The 19,419-nt window shown below is 44.3% G+C and overlaps 1 protein-coding gene across 1 annotated transcript in view; it reads right to left on the reverse strand.

Annotated features, from left to right (window-relative positions):
* Positions 1-15,644, reverse strand: part of LOC112254637 (guanine nucleotide-binding protein G(i) subunit alpha-2) — an 85,976-nt gene extending 70,332 nt beyond the window's left edge. Inside the window, exon 1 of the mRNA XM_024427362.2 lies at positions 14,823-15,644. Within this exon, the coding sequence (XP_024283130.1) occupies positions 14,823-14,940 (118 nt within the window). The 5' untranslated portion in view covers positions 14,941-15,644. The remainder of the gene's footprint in view (positions 1-14,822) is intronic.
* Between the last annotated feature and the right edge of the window lie 3,775 nt (positions 15,645-19,419).

Below are 19,419 nucleotides of genomic sequence, written 5' to 3' on the forward strand. Positions count from 1 at the left end.
GAGCAATTTCCAAATGCCTGAAGGTACCACGTTCATCTGTACTAACAATAGTACGCAAGTATAAACACCATGGGACCACGCAGCCGTCATACCGCTCAGGAAAGAGATGCGTTCTGTGTCCTAGAGATGAACGTACTTCGGTGCAAAAAGTGCAAATCAATCCCAGAACAACAGCTAGGGAGCTTGTGAAGATGCTGGAGGAAACAGGTACTAAAGTATCTATATCCACAGTAAAACGAGTCCTATAATCGACATAACCTGAAAGGCCGCTCAGCAAGGAAGAAGCCACTGCTCCAAAACCTCCATAAAAAGCCAGACTACGGTTTGAACTGCACATGGGGACAAAGATCATACTTTTTGGAGAAATGTCCTCTGGTCTGATGAAACAAAACTGGACCTGTTTGGCCATAATATCCATTGTTATGTTTGGAGGAAAAAGGGGGAGGCTTTCAAGATGTTACTCAACGATGTTAGTCAACTCCTGCAGTATAACGAGTAAGTGAGAGAAAGGCATTTCATGGTTGGTTGTAATCCTGAAACGCCAACATCTAGATTATGGAAGAAAAGCAAGTGCAAAGTCCAGATTCAAAGAGCTCAGCTACTTTAAAGGATGACGCATAGTTTTCATGACATGTAGTGGATCACATTTCAGTAGCTCTCAACTGTTTTGGAGGGAGTGAGTACTAGTAGTGATCTGTGCTCAGAGTCCGTGTCAATCTCCAGTGGATTTCCCATCACAGTTCTGACCCCTTCACCTCCTATCCATGGCAAACGAGAAGAAGTGGGTTAGGTTTCAACCTGGGGCCTATAGGACAGGGGCCCAGCCTGGGTTGGAAGGTTTCTGTGTGTGTCCATTTGAGGCTGAGATCAAAGAGGAGACATTACCGATAAACCGGAGCACACAGAAAAGGGGTTTGTCTGTGTGGCCCTTACACACCTCTGGGTGGCCCTTACACACCTCTGGGTGGCCCTTACACACCTCTGGGTGGCGCTAGCGGGGGACAGGCACACACACAGCTGGGTTGGCAGAGTACCTGTAGCCCCCTGCCTGCCAGCTCGTCTAATTAAAGCCTTCCTAGGACAACACATAATCCGTGTAGATAACGCTGCTATTCAGACACAGATTCAGCCTTTTCTACCTCTCTCTTCACCACCAAAACTCAGGTAATAACACACAATTATCAGCACTGCTTCTCCTTAAAAATGTCTCTCTAACCAACTCAACATCATCCAACAAAAGTGTGTGTGTGTGTGTTACACTAGGCATCACATGCTTCAGACTCAGAGGGACTTTTCTGTTGCATCTCCAGATGTCCAGAACTCAGGCCAATACTGACCATGCAATGTGTGGAGGAGTTTTGACTGTCTGGATCAGTCACTGTCAGACTGCCATCCGACCCTCCCAAACACACACTACACACTCTGGGCTGGGCCAAATGGGGGAGCAGGCCCAGCATGGGGCCCTCCCACACAGCTCCCTACAGGCTCCCCACCGTTTTAAGAGCTGCTTTTATGGGGTGGAAAACAAAAGAGCAAACCCAAGGACAAAAACTCTTAGGGTCCCCACATTCTTTCCTAAATCATCAATAGCCTGGGGGGAGTTCTCATTAAAGGAACTAACTAAAGACTAAGGTCTCAATTATGGGCAAAAGAGGATTTGTTAGTAGACTGCTCACTTGTCAAATAGGAGTCAACTTCATGTTAGGTTCTATACACAAAATGACTGGAGAACCCTATACATACAGTACTGCCCACAGCCCTGGCTATATATGACATAGTTCATGAATCATGAGCGAGCGCATGGAGGCAGTGAAAAACAATTAGTGCAAAAGACCAGGGGACAGGAGAGTTCTGTGTGACCTCAGGGTCAAGAGTTTAGCAAAGCACATCTAGGAAGTTTATCCAGCTGTGGTCCGGCCATTGACCCTAAGTAATACACACACATATCAACACTGGAAACGAGGCAGACGGGCAGTGACAACGCTGACAAAGAGGAAGAGATGTTTGGGGTTGACATGTCAAATGATAGTCTACTCCAAAGATGGGAGAATAGAAACGAGTAAAACAGACACTAAGGAAGAGAAGCCAGACAGCTGTTTCAGACTGGATAGACTGAGTCATTGGGTGTTTTATGTGAGGGCTAAAAAGCTAATGGCACTTAAAACACTCTTTCTCCTTTTAATTGTAGTTGTGTCTGTCAGTCAGAGCCAGCCTGTAGCTCTGCATGGCTCAGCCAACAGACACAGGATGGGTGTGCTGGTTTCCTGAGCCAGCGGAACAAAGGATAAGCATCTACTTCTCGTTACTGCAGCCAGCCGAAAGAGGAAGTCAGACATGGGGGAGGGGGGTTGGGACAGGAAATGACATCACTCCACCGGCTCCACAAAATACTCTGCTTTGGGCTATAGCCTTTAAATCTCATGTGGAACAGAGAGAGAGTGAAAAGCCTTGAAGGTGGTATGCAAGGCTGATCAAAAAGAAAATCCAAATGAAGGGGGGAATGTAGAGGAAGCTTACTACTTGAGATGAATATTCAGGTAATAAAGCAGAGTGCTTTCTTATCGGCATCTGGCCTAGGAAGATATTAAAACAACCTTAATTAAGAGTTTAAAATAGCTTCCATGTGAGTCAAGGCGAACAGAAAAAGAACGTAGTGAAAAGATGTGCTCATGCATGCGGATGGTTTGGGGCTTCTTTTCCTCTCCATATGTGCACATCTTACTCTACAACCATGAAATTGAAAACTATCCAGGGAGGACCTTAATTCACAGTGCAAGGGGAGCTTTGGTTCCTTTTGGAAGGCCAACATAATGTTTGGATGTAGCAAGTAATTTACACATAGAAAATCCCATATTTAATTTCAACCAAAGTAAAATGTTGTGCCCTTAAATGGATGTATTGCAGCCTCGGGGGAATATTTATAATGATTAGGTCATTTGGCAGGGGTGCATAACCAGTAGGTGTTTAGCACAAGGAGGGAAACACTGGCCAGAGCACACACAGCCCCACAGCTCCAGTGTCCTATACTATAATCTTCTAAACAGAAGAAAGTGACAAGTCAGGAAAGGGATTCTTCTGGTTAACATGAGCTGGAAGGAAAGGTATGATGAGTGGCTAACTTCCTTCCTGTATTAATCCCAATGGTCTTAACTGGTCCAGTTGCCAGACATTGGATAGCTGTAGGTCATGTTAGGATCTCCTACCACAGGACTGCACTATCAAAACTAAATTGACATTCAATTACCGTCCTGATGGGTCAGCTGTCACAACATTAACACCTAGGCCCCCTGTCTTGCTGCAGTCCAAGCATACCTCCCAGGGACAGCCCAGCTATTACCATCATCTACCACCACCATACAAGCCTGTCCGAAGCAATGTGGAGCCTCACTGGTACAAGATGGACACAACTTGCTTTATGTATCCGCACAGTATGAACAATGAGAGCTCTAGAAACAAAACACAGACTGGAAAAGTGGTCCCCATAATATTTGGTGCCCTGGATTTTTCCTGACCATGTGACCTGACCAGGAAAAGTCATTATAAAACAGTTATAATAGTCATACTAGACACTAGCGAAGGGTTTTAGCTGATCAAAAGACTTCTCAGAGCAGAGGTGTAGGTGGCACAGTTTCATCAAGGTTAAGGTTAGGGTTACGGGTGGGGCTAAAGTTATTCTACCGGATACATTAAAATGCTCCCTCAGAGAGGGTTGAGGGGAAGGAGGAGAGAGAGCACATTACTAACTCCTCTGTTAGGTTTCTGACAGGTTCATCAGCATCAGGGGCCCACCAAGACAGTGGGGAAAGAACAGATATACACTCACAGTAACACATGTTTTAAAATGTTTCCAGAGGTTATCTAAGTGAGCTGTTCTGCTCCATTATAAAGTCGACAGAAAGAACGCAGCCTGGCGGCTACTTAAACTTTCTCTCCAACCTCCCCTCCCTCTAGCTCTCTCTGACACAGAACACACACACATTTAAAGGAGTTTCAGAGTGATTGTGTTGGAGGGGAAAAAAGACAACACTAGAGGAGATCAGATTAGGCCAGAGCTGTGAACAATGGCAGCAGTTTGGCAAAGCCACCCTGCTGATAAAACAGTGCAGCTCACACCCCGGGCCCAGGAGCTATACACAGGAGTACTGACCACTCCTCTCACTTCTACAGGCATGGAGGAGCACACAGAGGGCAGTGTGACCTGAGGGGAACCCAGGACCACATTAAACATCCTACATCATATCTCCATGCAGGATATCAAACTGTGATGATATTAATCCAATGAGGGGAGGAAGTGGAGGGAGCTTATGGGGTTTCTACGTGTGTTTAATGGCATGGACACGCATGCAGAGAGAGCGAGAGAATGTAAACAATCTGATGAGGAAACGTTTGCTGTGATGCTAAAGAGGTCTTGGACTTGGGATTCAATGGTGGTTTGCAGCTATTGGCAAATCTGTTTTGATTTCAGAGTGGTCGACAGATTGAAAGAGTCATGCTAGTTTATGGTGGCAGGCAGGGCAGCCAGGGATATATCTGGAACAGACAAATGCTTATTTCGTCCTAGGGCCAATGACAGAACACAGAACAGTGGAGTAAAGCAGAGTTTTAGTAGAGCGTTGCCTATGGGCCAAACAAAATCTCTTCTTGCTCTTGTAACAGATGTGATCTTTACTCTCTCTTGCGTTGTGTAATAATATAGAAGAATGCCAACCAGCGGTCCCAGTTGATTGTTAGTTTATTTTCTGACAATAGAAAACAGCACATTACATGGGAAGAATTGACTCAACAGTTCCTGTACAGGCTTGTCTGTGTGTGCCCTCACACAAACAGTATCAGAGATAAAGGGCATTGCCCTGTGATCTGTCTCTGCTTGCTCCTTCCTCTCACACCACCTCACATACCAGTGTGACCAGAGCGTGTGTTTAGTACAGATCCTGCTACTGCTTTCTCATGTCTTTGCATAGTGGCTAAACAGCAAGCCCACATTGTCCCTGTGGCCTATTCTCCAAACTGAAATAGCGAGGATGTTATTCTGGTGTTCTTATGAAGCAGCCAGGGAGACCAGTGAGGATATGGTGTATGTTGAGGCAGAGAGAGGGAAGGAGAAGTTGAGGGTGAAGGAGGAGAAGAGAGTAGGGGATTCAGCTGTAATGTTTCCATCCTGTTATCAGTGCTCTTAGAGGGAGCAGGGTGGATGGTGCTGCCTGCGAGATCCTAGTGGACCCACACTGAGACCTAGTGTGGACCAGGCTTTATTCTTACAGCTTGCACTGTATCCCTTCTGGAGCTTACTTGATGGTGAACAGGTCTTCCCCTAAAGCATTATAATTTCAGCGCCTGGTTGTGAACAGTATTAATGTAACATTAGATTAGACTGATTTTACTAGATCTTTATTGCCATCTCTGCTGGTGCTCGCAGTCATGGCTGAGTCTCTGAGAGCAGCAGACATACTGAGGGACTTTTGTTGATGTCGGCAAACAGACCCCGACCGACTCCTTCCAGAGAAATACTGCTCCATCTGTGTAATCAGTGTCCTGTAATTACGCTCCAGCCCACAGAACTCTGCTACCAACTGTAATGAGGGGGACTAACCTGGTTTATGAAGGGCTCTAACAGGTTCAGTGCCTTCAGAAAGTATTCAGACCCCTTGACTTTTTCCACATTTTATGTTACAGCCTTATTCTAAAATTGATAAATAGTTTTTTCTCCCATCAATCTACACACAATGACAAAGCAAAAACAGTTTTTTAGACATCTATATAAGTATTCAGACCCTACACTCAGTACTTTGTTGAAGCTCCTTTGGCAGCGATTACAGCATTGAGCCTTCTTGGGTATGACGCTACAAGCTTGGCACACCTGTATTTGGGGAGTTTCTCCCATTCTTCTCAGCAGATCCTCTCAAGCTCTGTCAGGGTGGATGGGGAGCATCGCTGCACAGCTATTTTCAGGTCTCTTCAGAGATGTTCGATCGGGATCAAGTCCGGGCTCTGGCTGGGCCACTCAAGGACAATCAGAGACTTGTCCCAAAGCCACTCCTGCGTTGTCTTGGCTGTGTGCTTAGGGTCATTGTCCTGTTGGAAGGAGAACCTTCGGCCCAGTCTGAGGTCTTGAGCGCTCTGGAGCAGGTTTTTATCGAGGATCTCTGTGTACTGCTCCGTTCATCTTTTCCTCTATCCTGACTAGTCTCCCAGTCCCTGCTGCTGAAAAACATCCCCACAACATGATGCTGCCACCAGCATGCTTCAGTCTTTCGGTGCCTTTTGGCAAACTCCAAGCGGGCTGTCATGGGCCTTTTACTGAGGAGTGGCTTCTGTCTGGCCACTCTACCATAAAGGCCTGATTGGTGGAGTGCTGCAGAGATGGTTGTCCTTCTTGAAGGTTCCCCCATCTCCACAGAGGAACACTGGAGCTCTGTCAGAGTGACCATCGGGTTCTTGGTCATCTCCCTGACCAAGGCCCTTCTCCCCGGATTGCTCAGTTTGGCCGGGCAGCCAGGTCTAGGAAAAGTCTTGTTGGTTCCAAACACCACTGTGTTCTTGGGGATCTTCAAAGCTGCAGACATGTTTGTTTAAATCTGACATGCACTGTCAACTGTGGGACCTTACATAGACAGGTGTGTGCCTTTCCAAATCATGTCCAATCAATTGAATTTACCACAGGTGGACTCCAATCAAGTTGTAGAAACATCTCAAGGATGATCAACGAAAACAGGATGCACCTGAGCTCAATTTCAAGTCTCATAGCAAAGAGTCTGACTACTTATGTAAAGACGGCATGTTTGTTATTTTTAATACATTTGCTTAAAAATCTATGAGGAAATACATTTCAGAATAAGGAAGTAACATAACAAAAAGTGGAAAAAGTCAAGGATTCTGAACACTTTCTGAAGGCTCTGTATAATACATACACAATAGTCTGCAGGTTTATGGTCCCAAATGAGGATGGCAGCCATGCCTCTGAGTCACTACCACTCTGCTCAAAAGATCACACCAATGTCGTTTCTCAGATTCTTGCCTGGGCCTTGCTCCAGTTGATGCTAGCTCTCACCACCAGCAGGCAGGTCAATACAGCCCCTCACTGTGATCAATATTATTTCCTGGGAGTAGGTCTGTAGAAGAGACTCAAATCAAAACATTTAGAGAAATAATGACATCCGTTTATCCTACAGGAGGAAATTGCTCAGCAAACATCTTATCCTCTAGCAGTCGGCTTTCTCCTTTATTCTCTAAGAGGAAGAACACACACACAAACAGCCACAACAATTGATGTCACGTTCTGGGGGAAAGCACTCCCAGAGAGGGAGAGGTATGTGCGTCAAACTTTGGTACTTGGCTGGTGTAGTGTTTTCACAGCGATAGATAAGGGAGTGCACGGACTTGGTCATAGATAGGGAAATAAGCCACATGCAAATGTCAGCTCAAGCTGTAAATCAGTTTGAGGGCAGAAATCAATGCCTGCTGAGGCATAGAAAGTGGCAACTATTTCTGGTATTAGGCTTGAGGGATTTCCTCTAGGTTGTCCAGGGTTGTCCTTAGATTACTTTGATCAGTGATCTGGAATTCCAAGATGTAGGCTAGTTTTACACCGTTCTGCATTCTATAAATATCAGTTCTTGCAATCTAGAAAAACACCAAACTATCAGGCCCACCCACTGGGGAGCCAGGCCCAGCCAGTCCGAATGAGTTTTTCCCCACAAAAGGGCGATCCCGCAGGTGAAGAAGCCAGATGTGGAGGTCCTGGGCTGGCCTGGTTACACATGGTCTGCAGTTGTGAGGATGGTTGGACGTACGGCCAAATTCTCTAAAACAACGTTCTCTGGCAACAGCTTTGGTGGACATTCCTGCAGTCAGCATGCCCATTGCATGCTCCCTCATAATTTGAGACATCTGTGGCCATTTATAGTCCCCAGCACAAGGTGCACCTGTGTAATGATCATGCTGTTTAATCAACTTCTTGATATGCCACACCTGTCAGGTGGATGGATTATCATGCCAAAGAATAAATTGTTCAAAAACAGGGGTGTAAACAAATTTGTGCACAATTTTTGAAAATAAGCTTTTTGTGTGTATGGAACAGTTTTGGGATCTTTTATTTCAGCTCATGAAACATGAGACCAACACTTTACATGTTGCATGTATATTTTTGTTCAACGTAGATGCCCTGGCCTCTTAAGAGCCCATAGAGAGCCCATGAATCCACATTGTGCTGTAAACAGAGGTTTACCTAATGGGTTGGTGAGGTCAGGCAGTGCTGCAGGTCAACTGCTCAGGGTTAGTCCATTTAATAATAAGTCCATTTCAAAGCCCCAACTGGATCATTAGGCTTCCTTAGAAATCAATGACTTAGTGGTTCTCACACTTTTAAAACTCCCCAAAAAGGAATTGTTCAAAGCTTGTGACCCCCTACTCAAGCAAATGGAAGCACACACAACTGTAGCCTGTCTTTACAGACGTAAATAGTGATGCATTTTCAAAATGCAAGATACAGAAATAAACTGTGTTTTACACCTGCATTTTAGCAGAAAGCCATCCATGTTAACAGCCAATAAGCAACTATGGATATCATGCTACGTCTCTGGAGTCCAGAGCAAGCAGGAGATTAAGAGATCAGATTAAGATCATTTTATTCGTCAATTGTACACGAGGGCCAACTGAAATCTGACTTCTGCTTTTAACCTAAACCCTACAAAAGACACACATACATAAACATTGTTTTTTTGGAGAGGTGCCACATTGGGCACCCAGTGGAGGTTCTGTTGTGAGGGGTTAAGTGCCTTGCTCAAGGGCACAATAGCATCTAGGATTTGATATCAGCAACCCTTCGGTTGCAAGCTCAGTTCCCACCAGAGTTTTTCACATCAGACCCGGGATTCAAACACACAACCCTCCAGTTGATGGCTCACCTCTCTAACAGCTAGGCTACCTGCCGCAGTGTGATGTTGTATCTATCTTTTGAAATAGCCAGTAGCCACCCAAACTAGGCCTATCTGAAATATGAAAAATGATCAATGAAATCGCCTGGCAGCCTATTGTTCTGGCACAGATGTGTCCGTTGCAGTTTACTAAACTGGATAAAATGAAACAAGTGCTTTTTGGTCACTAATTGGGATATTCGCACCCGTCATTGGTCTAAAGTCAAGACGCACAACTTTTTGGTTCTGAAGCACAGATTGGATGTTTTGAGGCAAGAATTTGGTGCAATAGCATAGGCCTATGTTAGTAACCAGATCGAATAGGCAAAGCTTATAAATATAAAATAGAAATGGTATGTATGTAATGTTAGCCTACTATCATGTTTTTTTCCCCAATCAGAAAGCCTCAGAAACCCAGAGATGTTGTGAAAGGCTGGATAAAAATAGGAAGAGAGAATGAATGCTGACTTGGTGTCATGTGTTTTTTTCCCTGTCTGTGGGCAGGAGAGTCAGGGCCGGGGAGGAAGAGAGAAGTAATTGCTGCTTGAAGCAAGCTTACATCAGATGTCCCCTCCTTCTTGAGCAGCAACGGTGGTCTGTAAAAAAGGCTCAGCACCGGTGCATACTCACATCTCTAAAACATGGATGATCAGCGCTGCATCATAAATTGAGTCCCATCACCACAGTACTCGCACACAGAACAGAAGGCCTGATACATTTGGCCTAGAAGCACAAAAGCCCGGTCAAGTTAGTTTCAGTCCTTATGGTTTACTATAACTAATGAGCACTGAGTCATGTAGTGTCATTGCAGAGGCAATACAGTATAGCAACCTTACATCGTTACTATTAGTTGCCATGTTAACGTGTATCATGTCATAAAAGTAACAATCCTTTCATTACCAATGGAAAAAAAAATAACAGGGCTGCCATAATCAGTTTTTTCCCCAACTCTAAATAGACAAGGTTTCTGCCTCGAGAACGTGATCTGCATTCCTCGTCCCATAGTCCAATAAAACAACTTTTGTCATTTCCTGTAAAGAAGCCATCCTTTGTTTCTGCCCTGTTTCATTTATCATATCATCCCTGTTCAGCAGACAGCTGGGGAGGAACATGGATGTACACAGTACACAACTTCAGACCTGCATCTTTCTCTGACGTACACAAACACACACTTTTTAAACATTCTTGAGTATTAAATACACATGACATCACTTACTATACCCTGCCCATATTGTGTGGGCATGCAACCATGTGTCTGTTTTTACATAAATTCATGGCTAAGCATGCCTATAAGCAATGTGTGTGTGTGATATATATATATATATATAAATAAATAAATACGAGAGAGAGAGAACCGTGTTTGTGTCTACAGTCAAGCCAGTGAATTGTACAGATGTTCACGAAGACCAAGCTGCCGCTCTCACACACAATTTAAGGGAGAGGAAGAATCTGTCAAGGGAAATGTCCATCCCAGTTGAACTGAAAATATGAGGTTAGAAAAATCAAAGTACAAGAAAAATAAACAGAGAGAGAATGACAGAATTCACAGAGGCTCATGTTGCTGGAGGGAGGAGATTGAACGTCGATCAAAGTCCAAAATCTGAAGGGAAGTCATTAAATGTGTGCTTCCTGTTAATGAACACTGGAGCCTTGAAGAGGCATAAACTCCTCTCTCTTGCATTAAATCATGCATGCGAACACCCATGTCACAGCTGAGGTTCTTTAGTAACGTAGTAGTGTCTGGTTAGCGATCCCTGCTTCCTCCACAGCCCTTATGCCCACTTCTAGGAGAAAAGAGATCCATCATTTTGTTCTATCTGCCATAGATCCAAAAATAGCAGCTGGCTCCATCCTTCATCTCCAGCCCCACAGCTCTCCTAATCTCAAAAAGTTTGCTTCAGGGAACGGGAAGGGATGGGATAGACGGGGGGAGGGTAGTTCAGAAGACATATCACGGACAGACAGGCGGAAGAGGTTTCTCCCTGGCGTCTTCAAGCATGTGGGTCTGCACGTGTGTGTCTGTCTGTCTGTGGGTCTGCACGTGTGTGTCTGTCTGTCTGTGGGTCTGCACGTGTGTGTCTGTCTGTCTGTGGGTCTGCACGTGTGTGTCTGTCTGTCTGTGGGTCTGCACGTGTGTGTCTGTCTGTCTGTGGGTCTGCACGTGTGTGTCTGTCTGTCTGTGGGTCTGCACATGTGTGTCTGTCTGTGGGTCTGCACATGTGTTGGGGCTACAGTCAGTGCTGGGAACAGTATACAAACAGCAGCCCACTCAGTCATAATCAGGGCAGTCATTATCATCCAGGCACAAACAGCCATGTCTTATACAACAGCACTGTTGCCCATGCCCTGTGGCAGTTAGCCACACATCCACCGACCATTAATGGACTGATTTGACACAAGGTTCATATGTAGATTATATGTCATTTATAAACATGGTTACAAATATTTGTTGAAATCTATGAATTCATAGAGGGCGGGATCCCATCTGTGATGATGGATCCAATGATCTAAAGACATGCCTTATATCAATAATAAGACATTGCAAACGGTTAATGTTTATGATAAGCACATACACTACCGTTCAAAAGTTTGGGGTCACTTAGAAAATTCAGAGAATTGACGGGCAATGGGATGGGTTCAAGAGCGAATTAGTTCATCAGGGTACGGGAAAGCAGAAGTTTCTTATCCCGTGTGGACTTACATGTTGATATTCCAGAGGGTATTTATGCTAAAGCACGTGTGCACCATTATTGAAGTGTATGTGGATGATAATATCTATTAATTTTTTCATATTGTCATGTATTCTCATTGGTCAGATGGCTTTCATAAAAAATATATTTAAAAAATAATAAAAAATTTAAAAAAGAGTATGTGACTTTATGATTGGTTGAAAATGGGAGTTGCAGAAGAATACAGTGGGACCACCCCTTGTTTCTAGTTTACTGCTAAACAACATCCCAGGATGCCCTTTAACTTCAGTGTTCAGTTCCCAGGAAGCATTTTGAGTTATACGCCTATTTTCTGGGGCTCATGCCACCATGTTAACAGAGTATTTTGTTTTGGCTCAAGCACATGATTTGGTCGGCTGTTTGGGCTCCAGCTTATTCAAAACATTCCCAACAGGAGCCCTGTGTTTCTGTCAAAGCAATACAGAGAAAGGGAGCAAAGTACACAGCAAGCAAGACTTCACTGTTCAGCATGGGGGGTTGTGAGGGTGGCTATGATATGACCTCTGTCAAAAACCTCTCAGAGCAGAGTCATGCAAAAGTTGACTCAAAAGAGGATCCAAATGACTTGTCAACCACGACAGTCCCTACTCTGTCACGCTCAGGAAAGTCCTCTATGAAGGGGATAAAGGAGTTCAAGTCCTTTCAACAGCAAACACACCCAGCAAACACACCCACTCACTTATCGTTAATGAAATATTTTATTACAGTGCCCCAAGGTGGCCACAGCTTTATTTCACTCTGTAATTCCCGAAGCACCTGACCTGCAACCACCAAAGTCACTGTCAATAAGCTTTGACACACAACTTTAAAACCATGCGGCTCACATTGATTGCAACAAGTGGTGGTGTTATGAGTTAGAGAGGCAACTTGAACAGAACAATGGTACAGACAACATTACAAAATCTTGCCTAAATTAAAGTGACTTATAAATGGTTCAATTCTCTGACTTAGTGAGCACTTTACAGACTGCAATACTGTTAGCCAGAGTCTATTGCTTGCCGTTAATCATTAATTAATAGGACCAACATAGACAACATAAGGTGAATGATCTGCCATTGCTTGGAGAGGTCTGAAAACTTCATTATGGATGTAATGGCTTCGTCATTAATAGGCACAGCCAGAGAGCTATGAAAGCAATTTAGAATATTCTCTTCATTAGTTTAAAATGTTGAGGGGAGGCCAGACCTCATGGGGTCGTTCCACCACAAAAAGCACGAGAAAGAGTATTTCAACGCCCACCATCTCAGATTAGCAATCCTGCAACATCATTTTGTTGAATATAATTTGATCTCTGAGAAATTAAGCTAATTGATTGCACAATTGTTCTTCATTTTAATTTATTGGATTTTTAAAAAATGAACCTTTATTTAAATAGGCAAGTCAATTAAGAACAAATTCTTATTTTCAATGACGGCCAAGGTTAACTGCCTGTTCAGTGGCAGAACGACAGATTTGTACCTTGTCCAACACTCTAACCACTAGGCTACCCTGCCGCCCCATATAAATATAGTACCTAACATCCGATTTGGACCAAACTTTTTTTTTTCCTAACGAATTATACATGTGGAATCCCCAAAAATACTACCCCAAGAACGAGTATATGGTTTTTAGCATTTGTGGCACAAATCCAATGTAATTCAATGGTACCTATATTAGAATTTTTACTCTTCATGTCCAAATCATCCTAAAGTATCTACAAATGTATTGTGTAGCTCAATTATCTTACTTATAGATTATTTGGATATGAAGCACAAAAATACTTCAAATTAGGTACAAATGACTAGTGCCACAATTGCAACAAAAAAATTGCATTTGAAACTGTGGCCAGGTAAACAAAACCAAAGCATTGGTTGCCATCATACCTGCTCCATGAAATGCTTACAGGGTAAGAAAATAAATATGGCATTTTTGTAATTTTGGTTAACTATCCCTATGAATCACCATAATAGCAGGAAAAGCACCATCTAGTGGTCAGAATCTGGTAATATCAAGATGTACCTAACAACTTCAATGAATCATTTCTCTGAACAAGACGGAAAAAAACTAACAAATTCACTGAGAATACATTATATTGGATGAATGAAAACACACAGAGCCGCAGCCCCATTCTACTTCCCTACAAACAAACAAAATGTGCAGTACCTGCAGTCGACAGTGGAATTTTGGACGCAATAATTGGAAAATATCTGCTGCATACTACATTTGAACTGCAGTTATTCTGGACACAACATTTGCATCATACTGCAGTTATAATGCAATCTTTTTTCGTGAGGGTTGTCAGACAGATAACTGATACTATATACTCGTTGTTGGGGTGGGATGTCCATAGATATATATTCCTAATTTCTTACTCATTGTTAGAAAACGTTTTGGTCCAAATATTAGGTACTATAATTACTGAATATTATATACATTTTATAAATAAAATGGCCAATTTGGGTGCAAGCAATTAGTGTAATTTCTCAGAGATCAGATTATATTTCATCAAAATAATGTTGCCAGAATGCTTATTTTATCTGTTTCTAACTACAGAAACGATTTCAGAACAATCTGAATTGGTGGTGTCATGGCTTGCTGAAATGACATGGAACGATCCAGTTGTTAGTTGTAGGCTAGTGATTGATTACACCTTTAGGCTTCATTATGGGAATCAATCAGCAAACACTTTTTTTGAAGGCATTTTATGATAGGCTAGATTGTATTGCCTGCTACTTGAGTGTAATTAAACATTGACATAGCCTAAGTAGCCTATTGTGCGTTGACAGCAAGTTTTCTGTTTTGAATACTTGGAGAGTTAAGACAATTCCCGCGGTGAGAGGCAATCCTCTGATTTATAACAGAAGCAGCAGCGCAGGCTCAGATTTATGTTTACTGGTTCTGATTAATCTGTTCCAGTTGTGCACTGGAGGCTAGAGAACCTCCACTGAAATGGGACAAAGTCTCGGGCATGTAGCTACATCAAAATGGCTAATGAGGGAGATTAGTGAGTTTACCTAGCCTACTCCTCGTCACACACACACTCTACCTCAAAGCTTTTACCATGAATCATTTCCTCTATGTCTCGCAACAAATTAGATTACCAGTTCACGATCGTAAAGCTGGATACAATGCAACGTTCATGCGAATCTTCATTGAATGGATTTCGATTTAGACAAGGAATATAATGTTTGGTGGTACATACCCAAAAGGAGCAGTTTCACTTCTCTCGCCGCCTTCTCTCCATCTTCTCGAAGGTTTTTGTCAATCATTTTGGACCTCTCGGCCGCGGCTTTATCTTCCTGACTCACTGTACACCCCATGGTTCCAAGTGCACGCTTCAGGACTGCTGTTTATCGGAACGATATCACACAAAAATGATGTAGCCTATTTAGGGCTCTATTTCTGTGAGTGGTTTTTTTTTTTTAAATAGTTCCCAGTCCAGTGTTGTGGGGTTGAGAAATGCAACTTCCTCTTTGAGAAATACGACTGGAAAATAAGTTTGATTCACCCACAAACCAGCATCCAAATGATTTATTAAATTTAATCCGAATTCACTTTTCTATTCCAGATGTTTCCTCGTTTGTAAACCAAGTTTAAGGCCTATTTTTGAACATTCTATCCAAGCCGACAGAAAAAATGTCGTTTGTCATTACGAGGACACAAACTTTGAGTAACAACAATTTATTTTGAGGGCGCGTCAATAAAATCAGTTAAGTTCACGTTTTAGACCAAGAAAAAGGGTCACGGAACCTCAGCAAAAGTATTCCAGCTGTGAAGACCGCGGAGCAGATCGATTTCCGATGCCAATTTGCAATGAACCAAAATTCAATAAACCACTGTGACGCAGAGCTATGTTGCTCCTCTTCCTCTGAGTTATAATTTAGTCGTTCAGTGTGTGAGTGATGTTATGCACTATTCTCTTCGTTAAGATTTATGACGTTAAAAACCACACCCGTAGCAGCTGTGAAGTTCCTCTCTGCCCAACAAACCGAAGACAGTTCAGTCACCTCCCAAGTCAGCAAAGTGCCAGGGTTTCCACTATAGATAACACAGCCACAAAGTAAATGCTAAAAATGTGATTTTTGTCTTAATTTAAATGTAGGGATAGGCATACGATTAGCAGTGTGATTAAGGTTAGTGTTCAGATTAGGGTTAGGTTTAAAATCAGATTTTAAGAAGAAACATTGTAAAAATAGGCGGGGTTTATTACTTTATGGCTGTATTAACTAGTGACGACCCAGTGCGAATCACCCACTTACTTTGCTTCATGGGAAATGTAGTGTTTAATGAAATTGTCGTCAGTGATAAATTTAAAAGATGATTAATACAGTATTAATACAATATCTAATTTACTCATTCATCTCATTTAATTTATCACAGCCTATTCGTTATTGCCAATTACATTTTGCTCATGTCAATGGATAGTATAAGGCCAATTTCATTAGGGTGAACGTTTCTACAAGGACAAATCGATTGAGTTAGTCTTGAAAACATAATACATTATTGTAGGGGAAATCAAATTAAACTAGTGATTCAAGGCTTTATAACAAAAAAACATTTGATGGACTCTTTAGACGCACATTGTTAGGTCTACCTAACAAGTCTTTTCAGTGGAGTATTTAAACTAAAATATAAATGTAACAAGTAAGGTGTTGGTCACATGTTTCCTGAGCTGAAATAAAAGATCCCAGAAATGTTCCATACGCACAACAATCTTATTTCTCTCAATTTTAGTGCACACATTTCTTTACATCCCTGTTAGTGAGCATTTCTCCTTTGCCAAGATAATCCATCCACTTGACAGGTGTGGCATATCAATAAGTTGATTAAGCAGCATGATCATGACACAGATGAACCTTGTGCTGGGGACAATAAAAGACCATTCTTAAATGTGCAGTTTTGTGCCTCAACACAATGCCACAGATGTCTCAAGCTTTGAGGGAGCGTGCAATTGGCATGCTGACTGCAGGAATGTCCACCAGAGCTGTTGCCAGACAATTGAATGTTTATTTCTCAACCATAAGCCGCCTCAAATGTCTTTTTAGAGAATTTGGCAGTATGTCCAACCGTCCTCACAACCGCAGACCACGTGTGTGGCGTCATGTGGGCGAGCGGTTTGCTTATGTCAACCTTATGAACAGAGTGCCCCATGGTGACTGTGAGGTTATGGCATGGGCATGTGTCACGCCCTGACCTGAGTATTCTTTGTTTTCTTTATATATTTTGGTTAGGTCAGGGTGTGACATGGGTGATGTGTTTTTGTACTGTCTAGGGTTTTTTGTAGGTTTAGTTTTTTTTACCATCTAGGTGTTTATGTATGTCTGTGGTTGCCTGGATTGGTTCTCAATTAGAGGCAGCTGTTCATCGTTGTCTCTAATTGGGAACCATATTTAGGCAGCCATCTTCTTTGGGTATTTCGTGGGTTATTGTCTATGTCAAGTTGCCTGTGTCTGCACTGTTTATACATAGCGTCACGTTCGTTTGTTGTTTTGTAAGTTTGTTTTAGTGTTCTTTCTTCATTAAATATAGAACATGTATTCATATCACGTTGTGCCTTGGTCTCCTCCATTCGACGAACGTGACAGAATAACCCACCATAAAAGGACCAAGCAGCGTGGTAAAAGGCAGCAGCAGCGATCGCAGGACTCGTGGACTTGGGAGGAAATTCTGGACGGCGAAGGACCCTGGGCACAACCAGGGGAATATTGCCGCCCCAAGGCAGAGCTGGAGGCAACGAAAGCAGAGAGGCGCCGGTATGAGGAGGCAGCATGGCAGCGCGGCTGGAAGCCCGAGAGGCAGGGGGGGAAGTTGAGGGTTGAGTCGGAGATTGTCGAGGAGTTATTGGACAGATTGGAGGAGAGTGAACGGAGGGGAGATTATGAGACATTCGATGAGTTGTTGACAAAATTGGAGGAGAGTGAAGAGAGAGCTGTTGTTTTGTCGTAGTATGCACGGCATTCGCCCTGAGGAGCGTGTTAGCTGTCCGATGCCACCTGTGTCAGTTCCTCGTACTCATCCTGAAACTTGTGTTAAAGTTCCGGAAGATTTGATGCCGGCTCTACACACCAAGTCTCCAGTACACCTTCCCAACCCGGTGTGTCCTGTTCCTTCTTTCTTCTCGCACTCATCCTGAGGTGCGTGTCCTCGGCCCAGTACCACCAGTGCCGGCACCACGTACCAGGTCTATAGTGCGCCTCAGCAGTCCAGTACGCCCTGTTCCTTCTCCCGCACTCGCCCTGAGGTGCGTGTCCTCGGCCCAGTACCACCAGTGCCAACACCACGCACCAGGCTTCCTGTGCGTCTCCAGAGCCTTGTATGCCCTGTTCCTCCTCCCCGCACTCACCCTGAGGTGCGTGTCTCCAGCCCGGTACCAACAGGGCTGGCACCACGCACCAGGCCACCAGTGCGCCTCCAGGGTCCAGTACTCCCTGTTCCTCCTCCCCGCACTCGCCCTGAGGTGCGTGTCCTCTGCCCAGTATCACCAGTGCCTGCACCATGCACCAGGCCTACAGTGCGCCTCGCCAGTCCAGAGCGTTTGGCGACAGTACCCAGTCCAGAGCGTCCGGCAACAATACCCAGTCCAGAGCGTCCGGCTACAATACCCAGTCCAGAGCGTCCGGCTACAGTACCCAGTCCAGAGCGTCTGGCAACAGTACCCAGTCCATAGCGTCTGGCAACAGTACCCAGTCCAGAGCATCCGGCTACAGTACCCAGTCCAGAGCGTCCGGCTACAGTACCCAGTCCAGAGCGTCTGGCTACAGTACCCAGTCCAGAGCGTCTGGCTACAGTACCCAGTCCAGAGCGTCCGGCTACAGTACCCAGTCCAGAGCGTCCGGCTACAGTACCCAGTCCAGAGCGTCCGGCAACAGTACCCAGTCCAGAGCGTCTGGCAACAGTACCCAGTCCAAAGCGTCCAGCAACAGTCTACAGACCGGAACCTCCTACGACGGGTCGCAGTCCGGAACCTACCACGACGGGTCGCAGTCCGGAACCTACCACGACGGGTCGCAGTCCGGAACCTACCAGTCTGGATCTGCCAGAGTCTCCCTCCAGTCCGGATCTGCCGGAGACGCCAGTCTGTCCTGAGCCGTCGGAGCCGCCAGTCTGTCCTGAGCCATCGGAGCCACCAGTCTGTCCTGAGCCGTCAGTCAGCCAGGAGCCGCCAGAGCCGTCAGTCAGCCAGGACCCGCCAGAGCCGTCAGTCAGCCAGGACCCGCCCAGAGCCGTCAGTCAACCAGGACCCGCCAGAGCCGTCAGCCAACCAGGAGCTGCCAGAGCCGCCTGTCATGCCGGTCTCCTCAATACGACGATCATGACAGCAGGCATAAACTATGAACAACGAACACAATTGCATTTTATCGATGGCCATTTGAATGCACAGAGATTCTTTGCCATTCATCTGCCACCATTAACTGATGTTTCAACATGATAATGCACAGCCCCATGTTGCAAAGATCTGTTCAAAATTCCTGGAAGCTGAAAATGTCCAAGTTCTTCCATGACCTGCATACTCACCAGACATGTCACCATGTTTGGGATGCTCTGGATCAATGCTCTGGACAGCATGTTCCAGTTCCCGCCAATATCTAGCAACTTTGCTCAGCCATTGAAGTGGAGTGGAACAACATTCCTCAGGCCACAATCAACAGCCTGATCAACTCTATGCGAAGGAGATGTGTCACACTGCATGAGGCAAATGGTGGTCACACCAGATACTGACTGGTTATCTGATCCATGCAACAAACCTTGTTTTTAAAAGGTATCTGTAACCAACAGATGTATATCTGTATTCCCAGTCA

The sequence above is a fragment of the Oncorhynchus tshawytscha genome, linkage group LG07 (genome assembly GCF_018296145.1).
Source record: "Oncorhynchus tshawytscha isolate Ot180627B linkage group LG07, Otsh_v2.0, whole genome shotgun sequence".
NCBI classification, from domain to species: domain Eukaryota; kingdom Metazoa; phylum Chordata; class Actinopteri; order Salmoniformes; family Salmonidae; genus Oncorhynchus; species Oncorhynchus tshawytscha.